Source organism: Theobroma cacao, chromosome 5 (assembly GCF_053813885.1).
Source record: "Theobroma cacao isolate CCN51 chromosome 5, ASM5381388v1, whole genome shotgun sequence".
Lineage (NCBI taxonomy): Eukaryota > Viridiplantae > Streptophyta > Magnoliopsida > Malvales > Malvaceae > Theobroma > Theobroma cacao.
Genome location: NC_142643.1, coordinates 34,256,415 through 34,282,410, shown reverse-complemented (window position 1 = coordinate 34,282,410; position 25,996 = coordinate 34,256,415). Strand labels below are relative to the sequence as shown.

Below are 25,996 nucleotides of genomic sequence, written 5' to 3'. Positions count from 1 at the left end.
CAAGAAAGTAGACTTTTTTGCTAAAGTAGCCACCATGCTACCTATAGTCTCCTGAACCTAGGTGAAGTTGATCCTTGTTTTCTGCTACTATTTTCTTTGTAATACTACTTGCAGGCTAGGTGGTGTCTTTGAAATATTTATTAAATCTGTCTTCTGAAGACGTTGGTATATGGTATGGATTGCAAAAATTTTATGATAGTGGTGGCACTAGTAAGACAATACGTAGATGGTTTTGATAGGTTCTTTTCATGTGGTCAGTCTTGCTTCAGCAATGATTTTTAGTGGTTGATTAGGAAAAAAAAAAAAAAAAAGGAAGCAGAGGTGGCAATGGGAAGAGACTTGTAAGATATTCCTGTACAACACATGTATGTTAAAAAAGTGGGTAGAATTATTGGACATAAGCTCTTTTCATGATTTTGAACATTTATGTGTCAAGTGTGTTTCTATAGTCCAGTTATGCTATGGAATTATAAGTTCAGTTTTACTTTTGTCAATCTACACCTACCTTAGTAGAGAGCTGGAAGATGCATAGAAATTGTGATTAATATAATTATTTTCATGCTTTTGGAACTTGATTCTTTTAGTTGCTAATTTTGGATTTATGTATCTAAAATTGCTGATGTGGGTGGTGAGTAGTCTCGGGGATCTTTACTTCTGGGACTCTCATGTTGATGTAATTTGATTTTATTTGCAGTTTGCTTTTTCATCCGGTATCATTACAATTTGTACCATGGATAGCCTTTTCAAGTATAGCGATAAGACAGTGGTGTTTGTGTATTTCTTTGTATTTGGACTCAGTGCGATCATGCTATCATTTTTGATCTCTACGTTCTTCACACGAGCAAAAACAGCTGTTGCAGTGGGAACTCTTTCTTTTCTTGGGGCTTTCTTTCCTTATTACACTGTCAATGATGAGGCAGTTGCTATGTAAGTACTTGTGCAACGGACAGATCTTATGCTTTCGATGTATTGTTTCAACATGTTGTGATTGCAATTATCGTGTTCTACTACAGGATATTAAAGGTCATTGCCTCTTTTCTCTCCCCTACGGCCTTCGCTCTTGGATCAATTAATTTTGCTGACTATGAACGTGCTCATGTAGGACTTCGTTGGAGCAATATATGGAGGGTGTGTTCTGAATGAGTGCATTTTTCTGCTGCTAGTTACTTTATTTATTGTCTTTTTTATTATTTTTAATTATTTTTTATTTTTCTTAAATAATTGTTGATGTAGGCATCTTCTGGAGTGAACTTTTTGGTTTGCCTTTTAATGATGTTGTTTGACACATTGCTATACTGTGCAGTTGGTCTCTACCTAGATAAGGTATATCTTTTGAACACCTAATTTTTCTTTTTCTCTTTGATTCAAGGGTTTTTAATTTGTGTCACGTGATATCTCATTAGACTGTTTGTTTTTGATCATTTAGTGTATATTTCTGCTGATAATAGAGTTAAAACCTTGTTCTAACATGACCTTCTTGCTTTACGTTTCAAATGTAGTAACTTTTTAAGTCCCAAATAATGGCAGCACAAGGGAGGCTGGGTTGAATTGTACGACTAAAGTCCAAGAAAAGATTGCAAATTCTCAAACCAAAGTAAACTGTGTGGATCACATGAAATGCAGTAAATAGGGAGTAAAGAGAGATTAAGGGTGAATATTTGCTCGTCCTCTTGACCTATGTCCTTTACCTTGACACTCCAACTCCCAAGTTATGGATTTCCTGAACAATCCCTCTAAAAACTGAACCATAGCTTGGATTTTAAAAGATAAAGCAGAATCTTCACAATCATACTTTATTCTAGATCAAAATGTAACCTTTTTGATTTGAGCTTATATGCCAAAACTCAATCCCATAACTGTGCTACTCAAAAGTCAGCTTCAATGACTTTTCACTTGATTTGATATACAATCTTTGCTACATCTTGTTGCTATTTTTTTTTTCTTTTTAATCTTCCTTGAAAACTTCTGTTAGAGAGATTTTCCAAGTGTTGGCATGCTAATTGTTTGTCTTGAGTATTTTTGCGGTGTTCAATCTTTGGCTTTCAATTGTGATGGTTGGAAGTTTTCAACTATGCTTTGGTTTGTGACAAAAGGTTATTCGAGTATCTGTCATCATTTTCTCAAATTCAGGCTTAGAAATACCAGGTTATTCGCACTTGATAACATGATATTCAACCTCAATATCAGGTTATTTATGTGAATATTAGGATGGTTCATGTCAAAAGAACTTTTAACAAAGAAATTCTTGTCACAAATGATCAAATCAAACCTTCAAACCAATAAGATCAAACTATCTTTTACTGATCCTGCCACATTATCAAAATATCAAATCAATGAGTGTAAACCCTGCACAAATCACAAACTATACTGGCATCACTTGGACAGTTTTGTTATCATCAAATAAAACCAATGGTTTCAACAATTATTTGTGTTGCAATATCTTTATCAAGATAGTGTCTTTCTCAAGTTGACAGCTTGTCGCATGAAGTTTGGTTGTTATGTTTAGTTTTGCCATTGATGGGAATTAGGGTTGTTCCAAAGTTGTAACAATTGATCTTGAGAAGGGATTATCATTGTTTACTATGTATCAGGTATATCTTGGGCTGATTGATTTCTTTTATTTAGAATGATAAACGGTCATTAAAAGTCAACATTTTGAACCTAGTATCTCTTAGAATATTTAATGATGTAGCAATTATTTAACTTGCTTAATTAAGCAGCTTTGTGAGCTGAAGGTATTCTCATGGTTAATTTTGGTTGACAATTATCTTACATGGAAGTATGGTCACCATGCCTAGTTTACCTTTTCTAGATTTTGTGTATGATGAAATATGCTGAAATGCTCCTTTGATCAGGTCCTTCCCAGTGAAAGTGGAGTGCGTTATCCTTGGAACTTTATATTTCACAAATGCTTTTGCAGAAAGAAAAGTACCATAAAACATCATGTTTCCTGTTATGAAGTAAAAGTTAATGATATGATCTCCAAAAGGAAGAGTATTATTCCTAGAAAGGATGTGTCTGGACCTGCTTTGGAAGCCATAAGCTTGGAAATGAAGCAGCAAGAGATTGATGGCAGGTACATGTACTGAAACTAGTATGATTCCTTCTTTTTGTTCAATTTGATTTGTTTTGCTTCTAAAATATCATGTTAGACATGCAGATGTATCCAAATAAAGGACCTACATAAGGTTTATGCCACTAAGAAGGGGAAGTGCTGTGCTGTTAACTCATTAAAGCTAAACTTGTATGAAAACCAGATTCTAGCTCTTCTTGGTGAGTATGCTATTTCCACACCTCAATGTCTGTCACCTCCTTGGTCTTTCCCAATCCATCACTCCTAGAGACGGTTTTTGTTAGCTCTTGGAGGTTGTGCTAGGGTCATGGCTGTGTTTAATGTTGTGTTTGAGTTTGCCCCCTATTGTTATGTCCAACCACTGGATAGAACAAAATGAAGAAAAAATCTTCGATAAGTATGCTGTTTAAGCATTTTATATTTTAGTATATTCAGCACTTGCAGTTGCCGGGTGTGTGAGTAGTTTCAGTAAACATTTAAAAGTTATGAGTTTTCTATAGGAGAAAAGAACATGTAGGCCAGAAATCAACTCAGTTAGCTGCATTTATATAGTAGTATATATCCTTTATATATGATGCTTTAGTTGCACCCACATAAGATCTTGTTTTTCTTTTCTTCTTTATAACTCTTTCATTTCAGCATTTCCTTTTGGTAGAATTAATAAGAAGCATGTCCATGCACATTTGACATCTCAACGTTGCATTTGACGATGTGGATCCTAAAATTGCATTGTTAAAAGAAATTTTTTAGCTGGCATAAAAAGTTTTTAAAGTGTAAACTTCTTCAAGATTAATTATTTCATTACCAGTTGCGTCTTTTTTTTGGGTACACAAAAAGTTGGCACCTTTTTGGATAGAACATCAGTATTGCAAGTTTGACAGTTTCATTAAGAATAATATTTCTATCAGGACTGAACTTGTGTGAAGAAAATTTGGTTACTTGAGTAAGAACCCTTACACCGGATGAGCTAATATTAGTTATTTACATTTTGTAACTTTTTTTCCTTGAAAATGATCGAGAGGTCAACAAACTTTTATCAACCCCTAACCAGTTGTTCAAGTTTTTTTTCTTTATAGAATTGTGTTTTCTTATCTTTGCACATTTTTAAAACTACATAGATGCTGGAAGAAGTCCAAAGTCATTTCTGCCTCTTTATTGATGACATGTTGGAACATTTGCAGCCTTATCAAACTGTGGTCCTCAAAAGGAAAAATATCTTTCTGCCTTTCATAGATGGATAATTTTGGTTTGTTCTACTGATTTTATGCTGTTATGTTGAAGGCCACAATGGTGCTGGTAAAAGTACAACAATATCAATGCTTGTTGGCCTTCTTCCCCCAACGTCAGGGGATGCTTTGGTGTTTGGAAAAAGTATTCTAACACACATGGTATGTTGTTTTTTCCTTAGTTCTGTCAACATGTTAATATTTTGTATGCCTTCTTGATTAATAGTTGAAAAGTTGTTTTTTTACTCATATCTCTTGTGGGGTGTGTACTGAATGCTTCCCAATCTGTTTATGATTGTCCTTAGTGCACTGTGGTTTGCAAGTGGTGTGTTTGTGTATTCTAATCTGGTCTATTAATTAGAAAGACAATATCCTAAGTCAACATTTATTCAATAGCTTATCACTTTGAGATGTGCAACCTTTTTGAAGAAAAGTCAACAAGCATTCAAAGTTGTTTTTGTATTTTTCTTTTCTATCGTCTTAGCTAATATTCTTGAAGCTGAAAAAATCTTTTGCCTCACTTCTTTTGACGTTTTTATTGTAAGTTTTGGAATTTAGACCTAACTTGCCAATGGTCCTACCAGACATTCACGTTGAACAAGAGTGGTAGTCAGTCAAGTATGTTTAGGAGGTTTTATATCTTTTCATGATCAACTTTCTTTTATTACATAAATTGAAACTGATACAGTATTATTTTCGTAAGATGTTTTGTCAATGTGATAAATTTAGGTTCTTTTTAATATGCATGATAATAACTCTCTCTCTTCCTTTCTGCTTAGTGAATGCATTTACACTGAGATTGTCTCAAGTAACTTGAGTTTGTTGTATCTTTATGACATGGTGCATAAGCTATACCAAGTTCTTGACTTATTGATTTTAATAATTTTTAAGTTGATTAAGTTTTATTGGTATGGTTTTTTTTTTCTCTCTTTTTTTTGCTTATTTCTTCTTTTCCCAATCTCTTTCGTTTCTATTGCGGTTAAAAGTGATTCTGTTTCTAATATTGTTGTTATTGTGAATCTGCCCTGTAGGATGAGATACGTAAGGAATTGGGGGTCTGTCCACAAAATGATATCCTTTTCCCTGAATTGACTGTAAGCGAGAATCATCTTTTAAATTTGAATTTGTAGAATCTGTAGTATTTGTTAGTTAATTAAATTGTTTTATATTGAGCTTTTTAAATGCACATATAAAGTGCTAAAAATTTTCTTCTTGCATGAGTGGATGTTATTTCAAGTGAAGTTTTGGATTGTATGGTGGAAGAAAATAAGCTTCTGCTTCATGGAAGCTATTCTACTATACATCTACTTGATATAGTTTTCTTCTCATGTCTTATTGCTTTGCATGTTCTATCCTCTTTCTCATGTGCCTAGGAATAAGCTTTGTAGTCTTATAGGTTTGGATGTGGGTTCATTTCAAACTCTGTTCAGTTCTGATTCATTTTCTTTCATTACTTTCTAGATGCTACCAGTAATATTTTAGGTCACTTGATGAACATTATGTTTATAACATCTTTTTATATGCATGTAGATGTGCATACATACATCCATCATATCCATAAATAAGTGCATGAATATAGATTTTCCCACTCAATCTTACTCATACAGGTGTATTTCTATGTTGCTCGGACTTGGGAGTGAGCGTAGGACATAGGTTGTGTCTGACATGGTGTGTTCAATTGTTCTAAGTGTTCACTTATAGTTGGAGTGTCAAGATCTTAGAGCTCCTTACAACAATTCTTTTAGGCCCTCTTCTCATGCCATCTATGGAAGTTAGGCTGCTTAAATTTTGTGACTATAGAGTAATTCATGTAAACTAGCTCTAACCCTGTCAATGACCCTTTTGCCAATATTTTCTGATAGAATACAAGCTACTTTCTCTCTTTTCTTTTTTAAGAACCCTAGATTTCCAAAATTTGTTATAGTTGCTTGATATCTCTTCATTCTTTAAAGTTTCTAATTGGTAATTATGCTGATCTGAAGTAGCAAAATTGACTTGGTTGATTTTATTTTTCAGGTGAGAGAGCATTTGGAAATGTTTGCCGTATTGAAGGGTGTGAAGGAAGATACTTTGGAGAGTGCTGTAACTGAGATGGTTGATGAAGTAAGTTCCTGTCTGCCTTGCTGGATTTATGTGCACATCTTCACTTGATATTCTGAATCATTAGTTTGTTCTTGAAGCCGCAAAAGGAGATTTTGTTATTTTGAAATTTTATAATGGTATGTTTGGTAACATGAAATTTGGGGGAGTGGATTTGGATTTGGTTTGTTATATGATTGTGAGGGATGAAGGTAAACATTATCTAAAAGACTATTCCAACTATGTATTTGAGAGGGTATAAGTAGATGAATTTCAAATTCCCTAAAGCATTAAGGTATTCCAAATCCATCAGAAAATAGAGATCTAGCAAATCCATAAATTTGAAAAAAAAAAAAAATCAAGTAAGTCATGTTTTTATGAATTCTATCACCCACTTTTATACTAATTTGAAATCCAAATCCCTTCTTTCAATGCAATCTAATATTAGGTTAATTAGCTTTTTTTACATTTTTGGTCCTCTACATTATGGCAGGTTAAAAAGAATTTTATTGTATCATGCATTGGATGTTTGAAATCAATGGGCTCTTGGAATTAGTTTACTAAATTAGAATATTGAGGTAATGTGTGATAATGCCAGGAGAGTACAACAAGAAATGGACACTTGAAATAAGTTGAAAATAAACTAAAAGAAATATGATAAGAGAGGTTTCCTTGTGCAACATAGTGTGGTAATGCCCTGGTCCAGAGGGTTCATTTGGCACAAATAGGGAGTAAAGAGGGGTATAGGTGGATCAAAGAACAGTTATCGTGGAGATTAATCAATTGATTGAGGTGAACTTATTCTTAATGGTTAATATGGTTGTTTAAAATCTTATCGAAGGTTCTGTAATTGCTTCTGACTTGTGTCTTTATGTTAAAATTGATAATTAGTGTTTCTTAAATATTATGACTAAGATTTTGTAATAACTTGATGCATCAGGTTTGTACTGTATTAAAATAGAGTCGTTGAAAAAACAGCGGTTTCATTTGTTGGAGAGTATTCCAGATTATTATTGGTTTGCTTTGTCTTTTGCAAGTAAGGCTGATATGTGGCTTGGATTGATCTCAGCCTTTGTAGTAGCTAGACTAACTTGATATTACCAAGTTAAATTGCAACCATACTTGGTGAAGTTGAACTAAACCACAGAGACAGTAACTTCCTGACTACTCTGCTATTTAAGGTTTTATGTTGATCTAATTCAAGTTAGGTCCACCTATTATTAATTGGTTTTCGGTTAGAAGCCTTAACCTGGAATTAGGGCTCATATTCTTTGTTACTTCAATTGTTATTTGTTGTTTGTCATATTGTAGTCGTTGACTTTTATTTCTCTTAAGTTCCTAATATTGGGTTAGCATGTGAGGAAAGCTAAGTGGTGTTATCTCACCTTGTAAAATTTCAGATTTGTTGCCTTATAATACAATAGGGTGTTTCCATTATGGGCATTTTGTTAGGTGTTTTAGGCAATTGGGATCATTAGCTTTTGCTATCTTTCTCTGCTAGAGATATGATAATTGGGTTATGATTCATTGGCTTTGGGTGTTGACTTTTCAAGTCAGTTTAGGTTGGATGGGCTCAGTTGGTTAGTTATTGCCACCTTTAGGTATGAGTAAAATGACTAACTTATTTTAATTAAGTTTGGGTTTCTCTATTTATCAACACTACAAAATCAATGTCTGGTTCATTAAGTTGTTTATTGCTGTAGAGAGTCATTTTTGAACTCATTATGGGTGATTTTTTACTCTTATCTATTGGGCTCATATTCTATGCATAATATTAATTGATTGAACCTGGCTGCCTTGTATGAATATGAATTTCTGGACTCTTAGATTTGCGGAAATGAACTGTTTTACATGATAGGATCTGAACCAATTAATTTCATTCGAACAAAAAAATTGTTCTATACAATTCTTGGGGTTATACATAACAAAAACTTACTACTTTTTGGGGGAGAAAATATTAATTGAATCTTATGGCAAATATGTTTCAGATTCTTTTAACGAAAAAAAAAAATCTAATATGCTTCTTTGTAACGACATTGAAGTCCAGAGGACCTGTCACATGCTCTCTCTCTCCCCTACCATCTATCTATTACTGTTCCTTGGATGGTTACATCTTTTTTTTTTGAAAAGCGGATGGTTACATTTTTAACTTCAATTGTCATTGTCAGGTTGGTTTAGCAGATAAACTGAACACTTTCGTGCGGGCACTTTCTGGTGGTATGAAGAGGAAATTGTCTCTTGGCATTGCATTGATAGGAAATAGTAAGGTGTGAAAATGTTCCATGTCACAATTGGTATTTCTTGATTCTGGAAGTTGTCTTTGTTAATTCTTGTTTTTCTTTTATTCTTGTTACAGGTTATTATTCTTGATGAACCTACCAGTGGAATGGATCCATATTCAATGCGTTTGACCTGGCAGTTAATAAAAAAAATAAAGAAGGGCAGAATAATATTACTAACAACACACTCAATGGATGAGGCTGATGAACTAGGGGATCGGATAGCCATCATGGCTGATGGTTCTTTGAAATGCTGTGGAAGGTTGATTCTTGTTAATCACATGTTTTCTCCATAAAACCTGTTTGTTTGAAAACTTTTGCTTGAAAGAAATCACAAATCAGGCATTACGTATCACGTTTTCCTATAACTAAATAACGGAGACATATAATTCGAGCTATTGCTCTCTGAAAAAGATTTTAAATTATTTGAGTATCTAGGAGTTTGTTGACTTCTGCAAGCCTGTGCTGACACTTTATGTGTCATCTTGGTGAAGGGCCACTTAAGGCTTAGAACAATGAAAAAAACCTTTTGATTTCTTTTACCTCACTACTTGTTTTTCTTTTTTCTTTTGTTTTTCTCCCCCCTGATACATTGAAATTCTTCTTTTTACATTTGATTATAGACTAAAAAATTGTACAATATTTTGTTACTTTTTTGTTATTTTCTGGGATATATTTTAACACTGGTTCCATATTTTCTAATGCTTATTTTTTCAATAGCTCCCTTTTCTTGAAGCATCAGTATGGGGTTGGTTATACTCTTACACTAGTGAAGGTTAGTTTCTGGTTCTGCCTTTTTTCTTTTTTCCTTTTATCTTGTTGAACAATTACTTATATATTTTCATTACATCCTTGGTGGTCTGATTATTCTTTTTCCTCTCAGTCTGCACCAACTGCTTCTGCAGCTGCCGATATTGTTTATCGTTATGTTCCATCAGCAACATGTGTAAGCGAGGTATTCATGTGCTTTTATACCTAATTTTGTTTCTTTTAAATATATTTAATGTTAAATCTAAGGAGTATTCATCTGTTGTAGCATCCAATCTGTGAGCATCTCTAATTCGTAACGGGCTAATTATCTTATTTTATTTGTCTTGTCAATCATTATATGGATAATATGGCTAGTATTTGCCTCAATAAGTTTGAATTATTTAGGAGTTGGCAGATATTAACTTTGATTATTGTTTACCTTTTTGTCTGTTATTGAGTGCATGTGATTCCTTGGTTTTACATGTAAAGAAGGCAGAGTGGAAAAAAAAGAAGAAAATACAGAGATTTTTTTCTGTGCTATGATGTGATGGGCTTATTTATGGCATATAATATTTTCTCAATTTAATTTTTTGCAAATGCTCAGAGTTAAGTGTGATAAATGATTCTCGTAGTTATAGTGTTTCTGTGCCCTGAAAACATTTCTGTAATACTATTTCTATCTTGTACCAGCAAAAAGTATAAACAGTTGAAGAAATAGAAGAAAGCAGCTAGCCATAATTAATGGACTTAGTGGAAGAAGCCCGTAATTTAGAATTCTCTATCTGTATTTTAGTTCTGGTAATAAAACCTGACTCCTGGAAAATCTATATATGTTCTATATTGCATAATATAATTGTTAATTGCCTTCCAGGTTGGAACTGAAATTTCCTTCAAGCTTCCTCTGGCAACTTCATCAGCTTTTGAAAGTATGTTTAGGGAAATTGAAAGTTGCATAGGAAGATCAGCTTCTACAGAAACAAGTGTTAGTGAGGATAAAAGATATCTTGGCATTGAAAGTTATGGTATATCTGTTACAACCTTGGAGGAAGTGTTTTTGAGAGTTGCGGGGTGTGACTTTGATGAAGCTGAATCTGTTAAGCAGGGAAATAATTTTGTTTCACCTGATATCCCTTCTCATGAGCAAGTGCCCAAAAGAATTTCCTATGCTAAGCTTTTGGGAAGTTATAAAAGGATTATTGGGGTCATATCCTCCATGGTTACCAGAATTTGTGGTTTATTTGTTGCTATATTTCTAAGTTTCATACACTTCTTGAGTATGCAATGCTGCAGCTGTTGCATGATTTCAAGGTCAATGGTTTGGCAACATTCTAGGGCATTACTTATAAAGAGGGCAGTGTCTGCTCGAAGAGACCGCAAAACAATTGTTTTCCAGCTTTTGATTCCTGTGATCTTCTTGCTTTTTGGACTTCTTTTTCTTAAGCTTAAGCCACATCCTGATCAGCCGTCTGTGACCCTCACTACTTCACATTTTAATCCTCTTTTAAGTGGTTCTGGTGGTGGTGGTCCGATTCCTTTTGATCTATCCTGGCCTATTGCAAAGGAGGTTTGTTATTCATAGTTTTTTTTTTTCTTGTCATGAGTTCTATTTTCTAATTTCATTAACATGACCAGGGTTGTATCCTGCTAAAAGGCATCTTACTTTTGGCTATTGTGCTTCTCTTGATAAGTGATTTCACAAGAAAGCAATATTCCTCTCTCAAAAGCTATCTACTGCAGGTCACAAAGTATGTTAAAGGAGGATGGATTCAACGTTTTAAACAGACTGCATATAAATTTCCTGATTCAGACAGCGCTTTAGCTGATGCTGTTGAGGCAGCAGGACCAGCTTTAGGACCAGTTTTACTTTCAATGAGTGAATATCTAATGTCTAGCTTTAACGAATCATACCAGTCAAGGTACATTTTCTGTAATCAGTAAATTAGTTACTTATATTGTTATGTCTGTCTTTTCTTGAGATGGCATAAGATGTCTTATTTGATGCTAATTATGTTTCATTTGTGTGAGAAGCATTGAATTATTTGTAGCATTCAAAATCCATCTCTCTGAATGATTATGCCCTGCCAAAAGCATTTGTTCATCATATTTTCCACATTTAATTATTTGTAGCTTTTGAATTTCATCTCCTTCTGGGTTTAGTAAACCATAATTAAAGCCTTTTTATATTATTGCTTGATCTGTTTTCAGTGCTGTAGATTTATCTTTATGCCTCATGCCAAATGCCCCAGTCTTTTCTATTTGTTGTTAGACATGTCAAACCTTTTAATGATTTTAATTGGCGTGCAATTGTATGTTTTGAGCTCATATGTTCCACTATATCTCGAAGTGTTAGCACATTTTCCTCTTTGTACCATTTTTCTTTTTAATTAAGTTTGTCAATTCTGGTTTTATATCTTTTTAAGTGGTATCATATTAGATCAAAAACATTTCGAAGATTCTTCTAAGAGCATTTGGTGCATTCATCTTCATGCCTGTTGATGTGCGCCAAACTTGTGATAGTACAACCAGGGTAGTGGTCATGCAGTTAATGCCCGGGTATTGTGTCTCTGGGGGCTAAGCTAAAACATACAAGAATAGTGGGCAAGATTTGATTCTTGGTATAAGGATATGAACTAAGTACAATCTATTAGATGTTTTAAAATCACCTGGACGTTAAAATATGTTAAAAGGATTAATGTGACTTTGCATAAATACTGTCATAAAGTCATAACATGTACATGTGCCTGGAGTTTTCTATTTAATATGGTGGAAGGTCTTCTGTTGGTAAGTTGGTTATCTGAGTATATTTTCATAAAATGAGCAGTGTTGGTAAAAACAGGGTGTCAGGTTTTGCTTTTTTTGGACAGTAAAGTGTTCAAGAAGGAAGAAATAAATTGGTGGAAACGTGGAGGGGTACTAAACAAATAGGAATTATCTATCAGTTATTTGTAATCTAGATTTAGGAATGCCCTGGTGGGAATAAAGGAGTTAACACAGAAATGGTAAATCTAAGAGATGAAAAAAAAAGGTAAAAAGGACTTTGTTGCATGTGGCACAAGGAAGGTGTTACTCAGTATACAGGAGAATTTAGAAAAGAACTCATGTAACCAAGCCCATGTAGTTTGATGAAGGCTTTTGTTGAGTTGAGTTCTTTTATCATTCTCTTTCTCTTTATTTGAGTGATTTTAACTGATTCATCCCAAAATAATTAAATACCTATCTTATTGATTGGCAAGTCATTTTGAAATTAGCAATATCTCCAACTTGTTTTCACATGCCTTTCTCTTTTTGTTCAAATAAGGGATAAATTAATCTATACTCTTTGCTCTGGTTTCAGCCTATACTATCTTATGCTGAAAAACTGTGCCTAAAAACTTTTGTTCCTGTGGTTTCTTTCATCATGTTTGAGTATTCTAAATGTGATGAAAGCTGCTGGAATTCCAATAACTCTTTTTAAGCATGTATGTCACTTTTTTATTTTAATATAATTATTTTTATGTATGTTTGGGTAGGTATGGGGCTGTTGTGATGGATGACGTGTATGAAGATGGGAGTTTGGGGTACACTGTACTACACAATTGTTCTTGTCAGCATGCTGCTCCAACTTATATCAACGTGATGAACTCTGCAATTCTTAGGCTTGCTACCAGTGACAAAAATATGACAATTCGAACACGCAATCACCCTCTGCCAATGACAAAAAGCCAGCGGTTACAACATCATGTATGCTTCGTACCTCATATTAACATAAGCAATCCAGCTTCATACAATTATAAGTCATGCTATAAGTGTAGTAAAGATCTAAACATGTGGTTCTTTTGACATATGTTTACATCTTGTGATATTGTTAGGCTAATTTCTTGTAAATTTCTATTTAAAATAACTTCCACAGTGATTAAATTTAGGGTATCCTAGATGTTTGAACATAACAGAGATCTCTCTACCTCTGTATCTGGTATTAGGTTGGATGTCATGTCTTAAAATTTGACATTCTTGCTTTTGAAAAGAAAAATTGAGATAAGGTTTTTAGTAATTTTGTTTTATGCCCTTCTTATTATTGACAAATTGGCATGAGGAATACCTCTGGGAGAAGAAGTGGGGAGGGATAATTAAACCATTTTAAAAATGTTTAGTGGTTCTATAGGCATGTAAATTCTTTTCTGTCCAAAATTACAAATTAAAGAAATGAATATTGATATCTTTGTTTTGTGCCATCTTAATATTGACAAAGGACTGCAGCGAATTCCAAGGGAGAAAAAAGTGGGAGGGCTAATAAAATATCCAAAGAATGCACATAATGGTTCTAGCATGCACACACAAATGTTATAATCTCTCTCTCTCTCTCGCTTTGGGGTTGGAGGGAAGGAGGGGTTCCTTTGACTTTATTGGATGGGAAGGGTAAGTGGCCACCTTTCTGACAGAAGGACAAGTGCCTGAAGTGTATTTATGGATAGGGATAGAATACTATGAGCCATTCTATCCATCTTAATATTGACAAATAACTGCTGGGACTTCGCAAGAAAGAAAAGCTGGGAGGGCAAATAATCTATCCAAAGAATGCCCATAATGGTTCTAACATGCAGACACCTATGTGTATAATCTCTCTCTCTCTCTCTCTCTTTGGGGGCGATGGGGGGGTTATCACATAGACTAGATTGGATGGAAAGGATAAGAGGCCACCTTTCTGACAGAAGTACAATGTGTATTGATGGATGAGGATAGAATACCCGGAGCCATTCCATCCATTGATGCTTTACAACAAGCATCTTTCTATTATTGAATACATGTGGGCTTTGCTTTTAAGATAATATTTTATATACATGTTTGCAAGTTTGCCTAACACACACCAAAAAAATATCTCAAGTGTCTTTGTTTTGCAGTTCGTTAACCTAGATTTTCAATTTTAAACAGCATGTGGCCACTCATTGACATTTTGTTTCATTCATTTTTTTCAACTGGTCTTGCTGGATATTCACTTTGAATTATCATCTGAACTTTTCAGGATCTGGATGCATTCTCTGCTGCAATTATTGTTAACATTGCGTTTTCATTCATTCCTGCTTCATTTGCTGTTCCCCTTGTAAAGGTATAATCCTAGGTGGTTTTCTGAGTATTCTACAAGATTGTGGCATCATAAAATACTTGGTTGTTATTCTCAATGAGCAGCAGTTTGGGGAAAGACAAAGTTTTTTGCCTTTCTTGAAGATTCAGTTAGCCCCTGCCTTTTATTGGGTAATTTTTTTTAGTGATTGGAGATAAGATTAAAAGAAAAGGCAAAAGAGTGGCAACTTTCTAGATATTCCATATTCATGCAGAACATTCACTTGCTCCTTAAAGAAGGAACTTCATTCAGACTGCTAGGTTTGGTCATGTGTTATATAAAACTTTACTAGTCAGTTATGTTGTTCCCTTATGAATTTTTTCCAGATTATTTTGGCTCTTAACTATCTCCAGAATTTCATATCGAATCAATACAGTTCAGGCGTTTACTGCTGATCTGTTGAGATGTCTGCATAGAAGTATTTTGATGATTGATTTTTCTAAATTATGACCTGAGTCTATATTGTATATGCTCTTTCTAATTCGTTAAAATGGTTTTGATTTGAAAAGGAGTTAAGAAACTCAAACTGAAGCAGGAGAAGAAATCTTTCCTTTTGTCATTTCACCCGAACAGACAGTGAAGCACTGCATTTATGTAGGCATATTAAACACATACAATTCATTGCTCCATTCTCATTTTCTCAAGCTCCCCTTACCCCCTCCTGGAAGGGAGGACAAAAAATGACCATAATCTTTTGTCTGTTTACGCTTCTTTATATACCTCTTCAGATTCCAACAGCACTAAACTTTTTCCTTTCTCTGGGTACTTTTCCTATTCGACAGCTCCATGGAGCAGGCTTCTTCCGTGCAACATATCATTATGGTTTGCACCACAGCTATCCTGCTTAACTTGGGTTTGGTTCCACCAGCCCAAAGTCTATTAGCCAATTTCCCTTACGTTTGGCTGAGATGTTGCAATTATAAATTTCATGGGCTGGATGCCACCTTTGGCCCATGCAAGTGTTCCCACGAATCAGGACCATAGGTTATGCATTCTATTGCCCATATACACTCATCAAATCTCTGAGGGTGCCCTCTGATTTCTTGTTCCCTAGGAGAAATGTTTAGTACACATGTAGTCATCAGGATTTTGACCTTTTTTATATTACTTAACTGTCAAGCACTTTTATTTCTGCTTTTGCTTCCTCTGTACTGTTCTCTGTCTACTTACTTCTGTTGATCACCTCACTTTTATTGGGTGCAGTCCTTTCCTGCAATCACTAGTTTTTATTCCACCAGTAAAAACCCTTTCAGTTTTATCTATAACCAATAAAAAGTCTGTTGCATGTCTCTAGATGAGATAGTTTAGTTCTGAAACACCAACTTGTTCCTTGCTTTGTATTGAAATTATTCACCTATCTTCATATGTACCATAGACAATTCTGTGCCATTGAAACTAATGACCAGCACTTCTGTCCACCTTAAAACTTGCATATTTTGTGGCTCATAGTATGTTCCTGATTTCTGCTGTTTTATTTGATGCAGGAACGTGAAGTTAAAGCTAAGCACCAACAACTGATTAGCGGAGTATGTTTTACTTTACAAAAGAATCCAGCTAAATTTGTTGAGAAAATACATTCTGATATTTATTTCATGATAAAAATATTTTGCTCAGGTTTCAGTAATTTCATATTGGGTTTCAACGTACATATGGGACTTCATCAGTTTCTTATTTCCTTCAACTTTTGCCATAATTCTCTTCTATGTGTTTGGTATGTTCCTATGCTTGCATTCCTGACTAAATTATTTTCATGCAAGCACACATGCACAGAAAAATATTTCATATTATTGATTATTAGTAGAGTCATGCATTACTTAACATGTTGATTCTTAAAAAGAAAACTATTACTGGTATTTATACTAACAAAAAGAGTTGTCACTAAGTACCTTTTACCATGGTTGTGTGACTATAGATATAGGTTCATATCCAACCTTCTGACTTTTGACACTTGGTGCTTGACACATGAGATACAAAATGTGACTGAATGAGTTATCCTTGTTTTTTGCCCTTTCATATCCTCACTTTTTAATACTGCTTTATCTTGTTTAATGATCATTTTACCTCTCTTTATCTTTTGAAGCTTTTACTAAATTGCAAGATAATTGGGGTCTGTAGGTCTTGATCAATTCATTGGAAGAAGTTTCTTGCCAACGGTCATCATGTTTCTGGAGTATGGGCTGGCAGTTGCGTCATCTACATATTGCCTTACGTTCTTCTTCTCTGACCACACTATGGCTCAGGTAGGGTAACATTGTTGTCTCATTCTTTTATCCTTACTATTTAAGACTGAAAGTTTGGTATTGACATAAACATTTGTCTTGTTTGGGCAGAATGTGGTTCTCTTGATCCACTTTTTCACAGGACTCATTCTCATGGTCACCTCATTTATTATGGGGCTTATAAAGACAACTGCTAGTGCAAATTCTTTTCTGAAGGTCGGTTTCCTTGATGCTTAGTATTTACTATTTCAGTAGTTAGATTATCAGTTCCAATGCTGGTCTCTGTTGGAGAGCAATCAAAAGTAACATTCTTTCTACTTTTTCTTTATATCACCAATTTCTATATTCAAAATCACTATGATTGTTATTACATACTCTCAGCTAGTGAGCCAAATCTTGACATTCAAGTTTAGTTGTAGTTTCAATCTTTTAATGATAATAAATTTTACTAAACTGAAACTGACACTTTTGCAATTGTGGAAGTTCACTCACAGGGTTTTCAAGATAATTGATTTTCTTATTTTGTTTTTGGGAATTCATTAGCTGTTATGTCAACAATAACTCAGCAATTTTTGTATGTTAAAACATAGTTTCAAGTGTCAGTGTTTAGTGGACAATCTTTGGAAGTCTCTCTTAAGAGAATAGATCTAATCTTATGAAAGTATAAATTACTACTAATAAAGGCTTATGGTATGATATAAAACCACATGAATACTGCTTCTATTATGTAAACCATTCCAAATGTTGGTCAAAATATTGATTGGAAACTAATTAATCAGGGCCATTGAAGATAATAGATAGAAATGAATGCATATTGGATAAGATGAAAGGCTAATTTGAAGGTCCATTGGAGCATACCTTGATTATTGGATACTCATATATGATATACAACCACACCAATCCTGCTTCTATGATGTAAATCATTCCAAATGTTGGTCAAAATATTGATCAGAAACTAATTAATCAGGGACAATGATAGATAAAGATGAATGAATAATGGATAAGATGAAAGACCTATTTAAAGGCTCACTGAAGCATGTTTTCATACTTAGATTATTGGATACTAATGTATGATCTACAACCACATCAATCCTGCTTCTATAATGTAAATCATTCTATTGTTGGTTAAAATATTGCTTAGAAACTAATTAATCAGGGCCATTGACAATAACAGATAAGATGAATGACCAATTTGAAGGCTCATTTGATTCTTTTCATACTATGATTATTGGATACATGCTTGCCCCCCCTCCCCCCTCTTTCCCCTTTCCCCTTTCCTTCGAGAGCATCCTGTGTGCACTAGCTAATGCTTGAAGTCGGGAAAAGAAATCTATTGTCCCAGATACAATTTTAAAGAATAATTTCAGAAATGTGTAAGAACATGCTTATGTATCTTAATTTGAATGCTGTTGATGTTCCTGGAGGAGTCGGACTATTCCCAATGCCTTCATTTATCCAACAAGAATATGCATTAGCTTACAGAATGTTATTTGCTGACATAATAGAGAATTAACTCTGCTAGCATCTTTCAAGTGTTTGAAAATTTTCTGAAATTGGCCATTAACTCATGGAAAACTGTCTGGCATTCTAGATTGCCCCTCATTTTCTATTTCTCCATGTGCTGTAAGTTTACTGCTAGTAATGATGAACTTGACTGAGTTATTATGTATTTCCTCAGAATTTCTTCAGATTATCCCCTGGGTTCTGTTTTGCTGATGGGCTTGCTTCACTGGCTCTTCTTCGGCAAGGGATGAAAGATAAATCTAGTGATGGGGTTTTTGATTGGAATGTTACTGGTGCTTCCATTTGTTATCTTGGAGTTGAGGTTATTATCTTTCTTATTTTTCTGCTTGATTAGTTTCTGCTATTATGCTTGTCACTATTTTTACCACTACCATGTGAGAAATTGAATTCCTTGGTGAATACAGTTTTGAGTTGTGCACTTTTAGAGTCATGATTCCCTTTTTGAATCCAATTTTTGTTCTGATTAGCATATTCTTTTTCTTATTTCTCGTAGAAGTTGTTTGAATGAGTTCTAGAAGTAGCGATTTACTTTATCTTGATTTTCCTGTAAGATGAATTTTCCAATTAAAACGAACTTTTCTCTTTATTCTTGCTAATTGAGACTGCCAATTAGCATGGTTTACTGATCAAACAATTATGTCCTGAGTAGAAAGTAATAATGGAAAAAAACAATTACGTAGTAACATAAGATCTTTGAAAAATTTAATATATGGGGAAAACTGAGTGCATGATATTATTGATTAAACAATTAGAGTCTGAAAAAATTGCAGTTAAATGTATAATTTAAGTTAGTATTTTTTTCTTATCCCTGTCTCTTTTAAGATTGAAACTTAGGTAATTACTAAATAGCATATGCATAAAAAATTAACATTTTTTCTTTAGCTCCGTTTCATACCAAATATAACTAGTTCACTTTTGTAGAGGCTATAAGCTTCCTTTGGTCAAAATTTCAGATTTCAAAATGGAGAGTAGAAAATGAAGGATACTTTACTTTTGCCTTTACACAGGAAAATTGTGTAAATTACTTAAGTTCATAATGGAGTGTGAAAAATTTTCTTCTGATGGCTACATAACACCTTGATAAGTTTGCCTTTGGGCATGGACCTTTATAAGCATGTCGATGGACCCATTATGGCTCAGTTAACTGTTTTACACAATAGGTAAAATTTGAAAATGGGCTCATTTGGATCTGGTTCAATTTTCTTCCTGTGACAGGGCATTTGTTACTTCCTTCTGACACTTGGGCTTGAACTCTTGCCCACTTGTAATTTGACTCCAATAAGACTTATGAAGTGGTGGAGGAGAAAAAATTTGCCGGGTGACACTTCTGTTTTAGAACCTCTTCTGAAATCTTCCTTTGAAACTGCTATTCACCTTGATGAAGATACAGATGTAAGAACAGAAAGACATAGGGTTCTTTCAGGCTCCATTGACAATAGCATTATTTTCTTACGTAATCTTCGGAAGGTATCTCCATGGAATCTTCTGTCCTTGATTTTAGTCATGTCATTCTGGTACACTTATTATTGCTTTGTAGTAACATTTGTCAACCAATCTCAGGTGTATCCTGGAGGAAAGAATTACTGTGCAAAGGTAGCTGTAGATTCTTTAACTTTCTCTGTTCAGGCTGGAGAATGTTTTGGATTTTTGGGAACAAATGGAGCTGGGAAAACAACCACTTTGTCCATGTTAACTGGTATACTGCAATTCTTCAGCTTAGTCATATATTTTATCCGCAGAACACTCCAAAAATAAGCATAGCTTACACCAAATCTTTTTGTGAATGTGTGTGTATAATTTTGTAGAGTAATTGAATTCATGAAGAATGACATGCCTCCATAATTGTTAATAGTTTAACTATATTTTTCTTTTCTCTTTAATTGTGCTGTGTTATGTATTATGTGGTTCATGAATCTTCATGAGAACTCACTCTATTTTAGATACTGTACAATTGGAAGATTTTAGTCCATCTGAACCACATCATTTTTTTACCTATACAGGAGAAGAATCTCCAACTGAAGGAACTGCTTTTATTTTTGGCAAAGATATAGCTTCAAACCCAAAGGCTGCCCGTCGTCATGTATTCTAGATTCTTTTGTTTATGTTACTCTTATGATCAATATAGAGGTCTGGATGGCCCATCGGAAATAATATCATCAAAGTATTAACTATTTTCTTTTATTTCATGAATCACCTGCAGATTGGGTACTGCCCTCAGTTTGATGCTCTATTGGAATATCTTACCGTACAAGAGCACCTTGAACTTTATGCAAGGATAAAAGGAGTTTTGGATTACAGAATAAATGATGTATGTGTATCTATCATAATTAGTTGAATCATTTTATGCCCTTGTCAGTATACTAAAAGGTTTCTAGTGTGATTTGATTTGCAAGGATTTATTATTAACCATTGACTAGCCTAGATGTACTGCCCATTTTCCTTTATTGGAGAAGAATACAAAGTTAGATGACTTTCTTTGTAGCTGCAGCACTCCATTCTGGTTGACAGTTCAAGTTCTGTAACAATAAAACTCCTTGAACCATGTATCATCAACTATTTGAAAAGAACTATATAAAAAAGAAATAGGTATTTTGGAGCATTCAACACAAACAATAGTTTGAGAGGCTTTATCTGATTGTAAGTCTGTAATAAACCCCAAATTTAACCATTATGTGATGATGCCAGTTAAAATGATATCATCAATTTATTAATTTGATGCAGCAATGACCACATAATGCACCCTGATGCATGTAACCGTTTTTCCAGGTTGTTATGGAAAAGCTGGTGGAGTTTGACTTGCTAAAGCATGCTAACAAACCATCATATACACTTAGTGGAGGGAACAAGCGTAAATTATCTGTTGCTATTGCAATGATTGGAGATCCTCCAATTGTCATTCTTGATGAGCCATCCACAGGTATGCACAGGTTGCAGAAACTTATGAGTTCTTGCAAGAGGGCTTGACAAATGTTTTATATGCAAATGTTTGTATTTTATATGCCATTTTCTCTTTAATGGTAGCAATTGTTTCTACCTTCTGACATTAGAAAGTTAAGAAATAGCTTATAGATAAGCTGCATGACTGATGTCCTGTGATCAAGCTTTGACGTTAGTTTGTTTCCCTTACTATGTTGTGATCAATGCATTATGTTTAGTTGCTTTTATAAACTGCATGTTTGAGTTTCAAAAAGCAACCAGTCACTATAGAAAATGTCAAAACTTGGGATATGTGGGTCCACCCCTCTTGTGTAAAAGCCATGTTTGGTCATGATCAACAGAGTCTATGGTCCTTTGATGACAGTTTCTAGTCTGTTGTGTGCGTTTAAGAGTGTTAAATGATTGAATTCTACCTAATTGTTGTCTTATAAGGGCATGTTATGTAAAGTGTAGTATGTTATATTTGGTGCTTTCCTTGTTTCATAGCCATTAGTAATTATTGATTATTTTAGGTATGGATCCCATTGCAAAAAGATTCATGTGGGAAGTAATTTCCCGCCTATCAACCAGACAAGGAAAGACAGCTGTGATCCTTACTACCCATAGCATGAATGAAGCTCAAGCTCTATGTACCAGAATTGGGATAATGGTACCAGTCTTTCTTGTATCTTGTAAACTTAAAAGACACTTGTTGGCGTTCACTGAAAGTGCATTTTCCCCTTAGGTTGGAGGCAGGCTAAGGTGCATTGGAAGTCCACAGCACTTGAAAACAAGGTTTGGAAATCATCTTGAGCTGGAGGTATGTCATGGAATGTGATGTCATTTGTTGATTTAATAATGTTGAATACTTTCAATTAAACACTCTTATTGAACAGTCTCGTAAGGCGTGAAATCTTAGAGTGGAGTCAAATTGCTAACTTTCTATCACCTGCAATCAGGTCAAACCGACTGAAGTGAGCTCTGCTGATTTGGAAAATCTTTGCCGCATTATTCAAGAAAGGCTCTTTGACATTCCTTCCCATCCAAGAAGCCTACTAGATGACCTTGAAGTCTGTATTGGGGGCATCGACTCCATTGTGTCTGAAAATGCATCAGTGGCAGAAATTAGCTTGTCAGAGGAGATGATAGTTATTGTTGGACGTTGGCTTGGAAATGAAGAAAGAATAAAGACGCTTATTTCTTCAAGACCGATTTCTGATGGGCTTTTTGGTGAACAGTTGTCGGAGCAGTTGGTTCGAGATGGTATAAGTGATCTACTGATCTTGCTTATTTTTTAATATGCATTCACTGCTGATGCATGTTTGCCTTTAATGGAAGATTTGAAAATTTTTTTGAAGATTCTGCTACTTATCGCAATTTTGAATTGCATTGCCCGGAAACTCAGAATGAAACAAGACATTTATAATTTATTGTTGCCTACAGTGGTTAAGGCATTGACATTTTTAGTCATGTTATTATTTGTCCATTGTTGTTTACTTTTTCTTCTTATAGCAGTTTTGACTTACCATATGAGTTTATGTAGGTGGTATACCATTGCCAATATTTTCTGAGTGGTGGTTAGCTAGGGAGAAGTTTTCAGCCATCGATTCATTTGTAGTATCTTCATTTCCCGGTGCAACTTTTCATGGGTGCAATGGATTAAGTGTTAAATATCAGGTAAAACTTATAGTTACTTTCAGTTATTTATGCCATCCTTATCTTTAAAAAAGGAATAATCCCTTAGTTTTTCAATAAATTTTCAATTGTTTGCTCAACTTGGGAATAATTTTGTTTTCTAATTAATATTGATTTGTGCTTTTATTCTCTAGAAGAGCGCAATGTCAGATTAAACATGAAATCTTTTTGCTCTATAATATAGTAGCTCCATTTCCTAAATAAACTGAAGCACATAGTAACTGGTGAGGAAATGTAGTCATATATCACATAACCAAAAACCATAATAAACTGAGGAAGAAGCTGAAGCCCTCCTCGCCTAAGGCTTGTCATCAACAAGGTTATAATGGGTTCATTTGTACTGTAACTTGTGTGTGAATGGGCATGCTTTTGTTGCTGTGCTTTTAGTCTATTCCATTTTGTCATCATAGAATATCCATTATTGGTTACAGATTTGTGTTCTTGGGAAATGAAATCCCTTGCCTTTGTTGTACTTTTCCTTGACTTGAGATAAGTACCTCCTATAGAATCTTTACTCCTGAATTAGTATCGTAACTTTTCTTTCCCTGCTCAGGATGGCTACATTTTTTTTTTTGAAAAGCAGGATGGCTACCTTTACCCCACTGTTTGTGGTAATACATAATTTTTTCTCTAAAAGTAGTGAGCCAAAAAAGAAAGATAAATCATTGAAGCCTGTGATATAAGATTTTTCTTAAAAGACGAACAAGAATTTTAGGTTGTGTTTGGGAACTTGAATTTGAAAGATGATATTTTTATTTCAAATTCGACATAAATTATATGGTAAAGCTTATTTAAACATTTGTGTTTGCGGATCATAATCAAATTCATTAATAAATTAGATCCCTAGATGAAGCGCAAGAATTTGTCATTGTCATAGATCTGTTGTTCTACATAACTGCGGGTTGATATAATGAATGCATTCTGCATTATGGTTATTAGGTGTAGTTGAAACAGCATTGTTTTTCTTACTTGAGCTTGAGTTACAATAACTAATTCAGAATTTTATTGCAGTTGCCGTATAGGGAGGGTCTCTCACTTGCAGATGTTTTTGGGCACCTAGAGAGAAACAGGTAAGCATCTCTCTAACTGCCTTTCCTTTTTCCTTCTATTATTTTTTAGGGGACTTTCAAGCAGACTGATAACTGAAAATTTTCATATCAGAAATCAACTGGGCATAGCCGAATACAGTATCAGCCAATCAACTCTTGAGACTATATTCAATCATTTTGCGGCTAACTCATGATAGATTACAGACATTTGTTGCACCTGTACATTTATGACCCTATTATTTTTTTGAAAGGAGGGGTCACATTTGCTTAAGCGTCTCCCCTGTTCTTTGCATAAGGTTTTCAGGGGAAATGTTACTATCAAAAACGGGCAATGTAATGTTAGTCGAAACCAGAGCAAACGGAAATGTAAATTAGTCTCCCTAATTTAATAAAGGGGCACATAATTTTACAAGATTACAGCCCCCTGCATTTGATTAGATTAGATTAGATTAGATTTGACAACGGGTTGTGTCATTGAAAGTTGAGGCATGGAATCAATCAGTTGACCTAATTGACACCAATGATGACTGTCGGATTTGCTTTTAGACCATTTAGCATGGGAATCTATCAACCCTAGGGCATGTAATTCTTTGCTAAACTAGCAATGTAGTGGTATTTAGCATCCAGATTCATGAATGGCTCTTGTATTTCTCTGCTGCCAAAATGGCAGGTAATACCCGGATTATACGGTTTCTCAGTCACATGCCCTTTTTTTTGATTAGCTGTTAGCAGGACAGAGACAGCATTGACATGGTTGACGAATTTTTGTGGCTGTGCCCTACTAGTAGCAATGAGAATATCTAGGTTCTATTTGATTCACGAAATTTGAAAAGAAAGGTAAATGAAGGAATAGACATGTGAGAAAGATGAGGTACCTTTCGTATCTTGTTTGAATGGTGATTAAGGATGTAATTTGGCATGACATTTATTATGGTAAAATGTTTAAAAAAGTATATAAATTATTTTAAAAACTTTAATTAAGTTTTTATTTTTTTATTTGGATCAATAAGTTTTATAATTAATAATTAATTAATTAACATTAGTTTAAATACCACTTGTTATTTTATAGGGTAAAATATCTATACTTTAAGTTTTAATTAGAATTACACGAACGTTAATTAATTTTCGAAATAGACATTTCGTCTTATAAATGTAAACATTGTTAATAAAAAATATGAAAAAATTAAAATATTTTTTATTTATTAATTTAAAAAATTATTATATTTAAAAATAAATAAAAAAAATGGGTGCATCGATTGGTGCTCCCCAGCCCACCAAGAAAGGGAGCCATCGGCAAGGGAGCACCAGATTGATGCTCCCAAGGGAGCGGAGCACCGATGCTCCCCTTAGGCTCTATTGGTGCTCCCTTATGGAGCCTTAAATCGGACTTTCGAGGGGAGCATCGGATCCGGTGCTCCTTTGGGAGCCCCAGTCGAGCTCTTTATGGGAGCTCTGGTACTCCCCAAATGGGAGCTTTTTTTTTAATTAATAACAAATAATAAAAAAAATAAAATTATATAATAATAATTATAAAAATTAATCAACGGTAAAATTACCTTTTTACTCTTGTCATATCAGCAAGTTGACAAAATTACTAACGATTAATTAATTGCTAGACCTACGTGTCTAGCATAAAATTTCTTTTAAGGTGGAGTGTCCATTTCAAAAATTAATGGACCTTCGTATAATTTCGATTAAATCTTAAGGGTAAGGATATTTTATCCTATTTTATATTCACATTAATTAACATGTCATGTTATCATTAATTATGATGTGTCAACATATTACATCATCATGATATATTAGCATGTCATATCAACATCACGTAATATAGAATGACAATGATAATTTGACTAAGTCAATTATTAGTAATAAGAGTTTATTTGATTTAAAATAAAAGTTATAAGAATTTATTTGACTCAAAGTAAAATTATAAGGATTTAATTGAACGTAATAAAAGTATAAATACTTATTTAAATTTTTTTAATAATTTAGGGGTTATTTTAAATATTATGCTACTATTTCTTTTAAAAAATAGAAACTAGTTTTAGTTTTATTCATTTCCATACCTTCTTTATCCAATTGGAT

The 25,996-nt window shown here is 34.0% G+C and overlaps 1 protein-coding gene across 1 annotated transcript in view; it reads left to right on the top strand.

Moving 5' to 3' along the window:
- ABCA1 (ATP-binding cassette A1) overlaps positions 1–24,609 on the top strand; it is a 30,024-nt gene extending 5,415 nt beyond the window's left edge. Inside the window, exons 9-40 of the mRNA XM_018121682.2 lie at positions 695–927; positions 1,014–1,128; positions 1,234–1,323; positions 2,856–3,076; positions 3,161–3,273; positions 4,355–4,461; positions 5,331–5,393; positions 6,316–6,402; positions 8,547–8,645; positions 8,735–8,919; positions 9,378–9,432; positions 9,541–9,612; positions 10,279–10,971; positions 11,145–11,323; positions 12,917–13,127; positions 14,407–14,490; positions 15,990–16,031; positions 16,120–16,216; positions 16,621–16,745; positions 16,836–16,940; positions 18,403–18,549; positions 19,464–19,715; positions 19,809–19,944; positions 20,249–20,328; positions 20,449–20,556; positions 21,015–21,165; positions 21,698–21,834; positions 21,910–21,984; positions 22,124–22,427; positions 22,708–22,841; positions 23,871–23,929; positions 24,021–24,609. Of these exons, the coding sequence (XP_017977171.2) occupies positions 695–927; positions 1,014–1,128; positions 1,234–1,323; positions 2,856–3,076; positions 3,161–3,273; positions 4,355–4,461; positions 5,331–5,393; positions 6,316–6,402; positions 8,547–8,645; positions 8,735–8,919; positions 9,378–9,432; positions 9,541–9,612; positions 10,279–10,971; positions 11,145–11,323; positions 12,917–13,127; positions 14,407–14,490; positions 15,990–16,031; positions 16,120–16,216; positions 16,621–16,745; positions 16,836–16,940; positions 18,403–18,549; positions 19,464–19,715; positions 19,809–19,944; positions 20,249–20,328; positions 20,449–20,556; positions 21,015–21,165; positions 21,698–21,834; positions 21,910–21,984; positions 22,124–22,427; positions 22,708–22,841; positions 23,871–23,929; positions 24,021–24,102 (4,641 nt within the window). The 3' untranslated portion in view covers positions 24,103–24,609. The remainder of the gene's footprint in view (positions 1–694; positions 928–1,013; positions 1,129–1,233; positions 1,324–2,855; positions 3,077–3,160; positions 3,274–4,354; positions 4,462–5,330; positions 5,394–6,315; positions 6,403–8,546; positions 8,646–8,734; positions 8,920–9,377; positions 9,433–9,540; positions 9,613–10,278; positions 10,972–11,144; positions 11,324–12,916; positions 13,128–14,406; positions 14,491–15,989; positions 16,032–16,119; positions 16,217–16,620; positions 16,746–16,835; positions 16,941–18,402; positions 18,550–19,463; positions 19,716–19,808; positions 19,945–20,248; positions 20,329–20,448; positions 20,557–21,014; positions 21,166–21,697; positions 21,835–21,909; positions 21,985–22,123; positions 22,428–22,707; positions 22,842–23,870; positions 23,930–24,020) is intronic.
- The last annotated feature ends 1,387 nt before the right edge of the window (positions 24,610–25,996 follow it).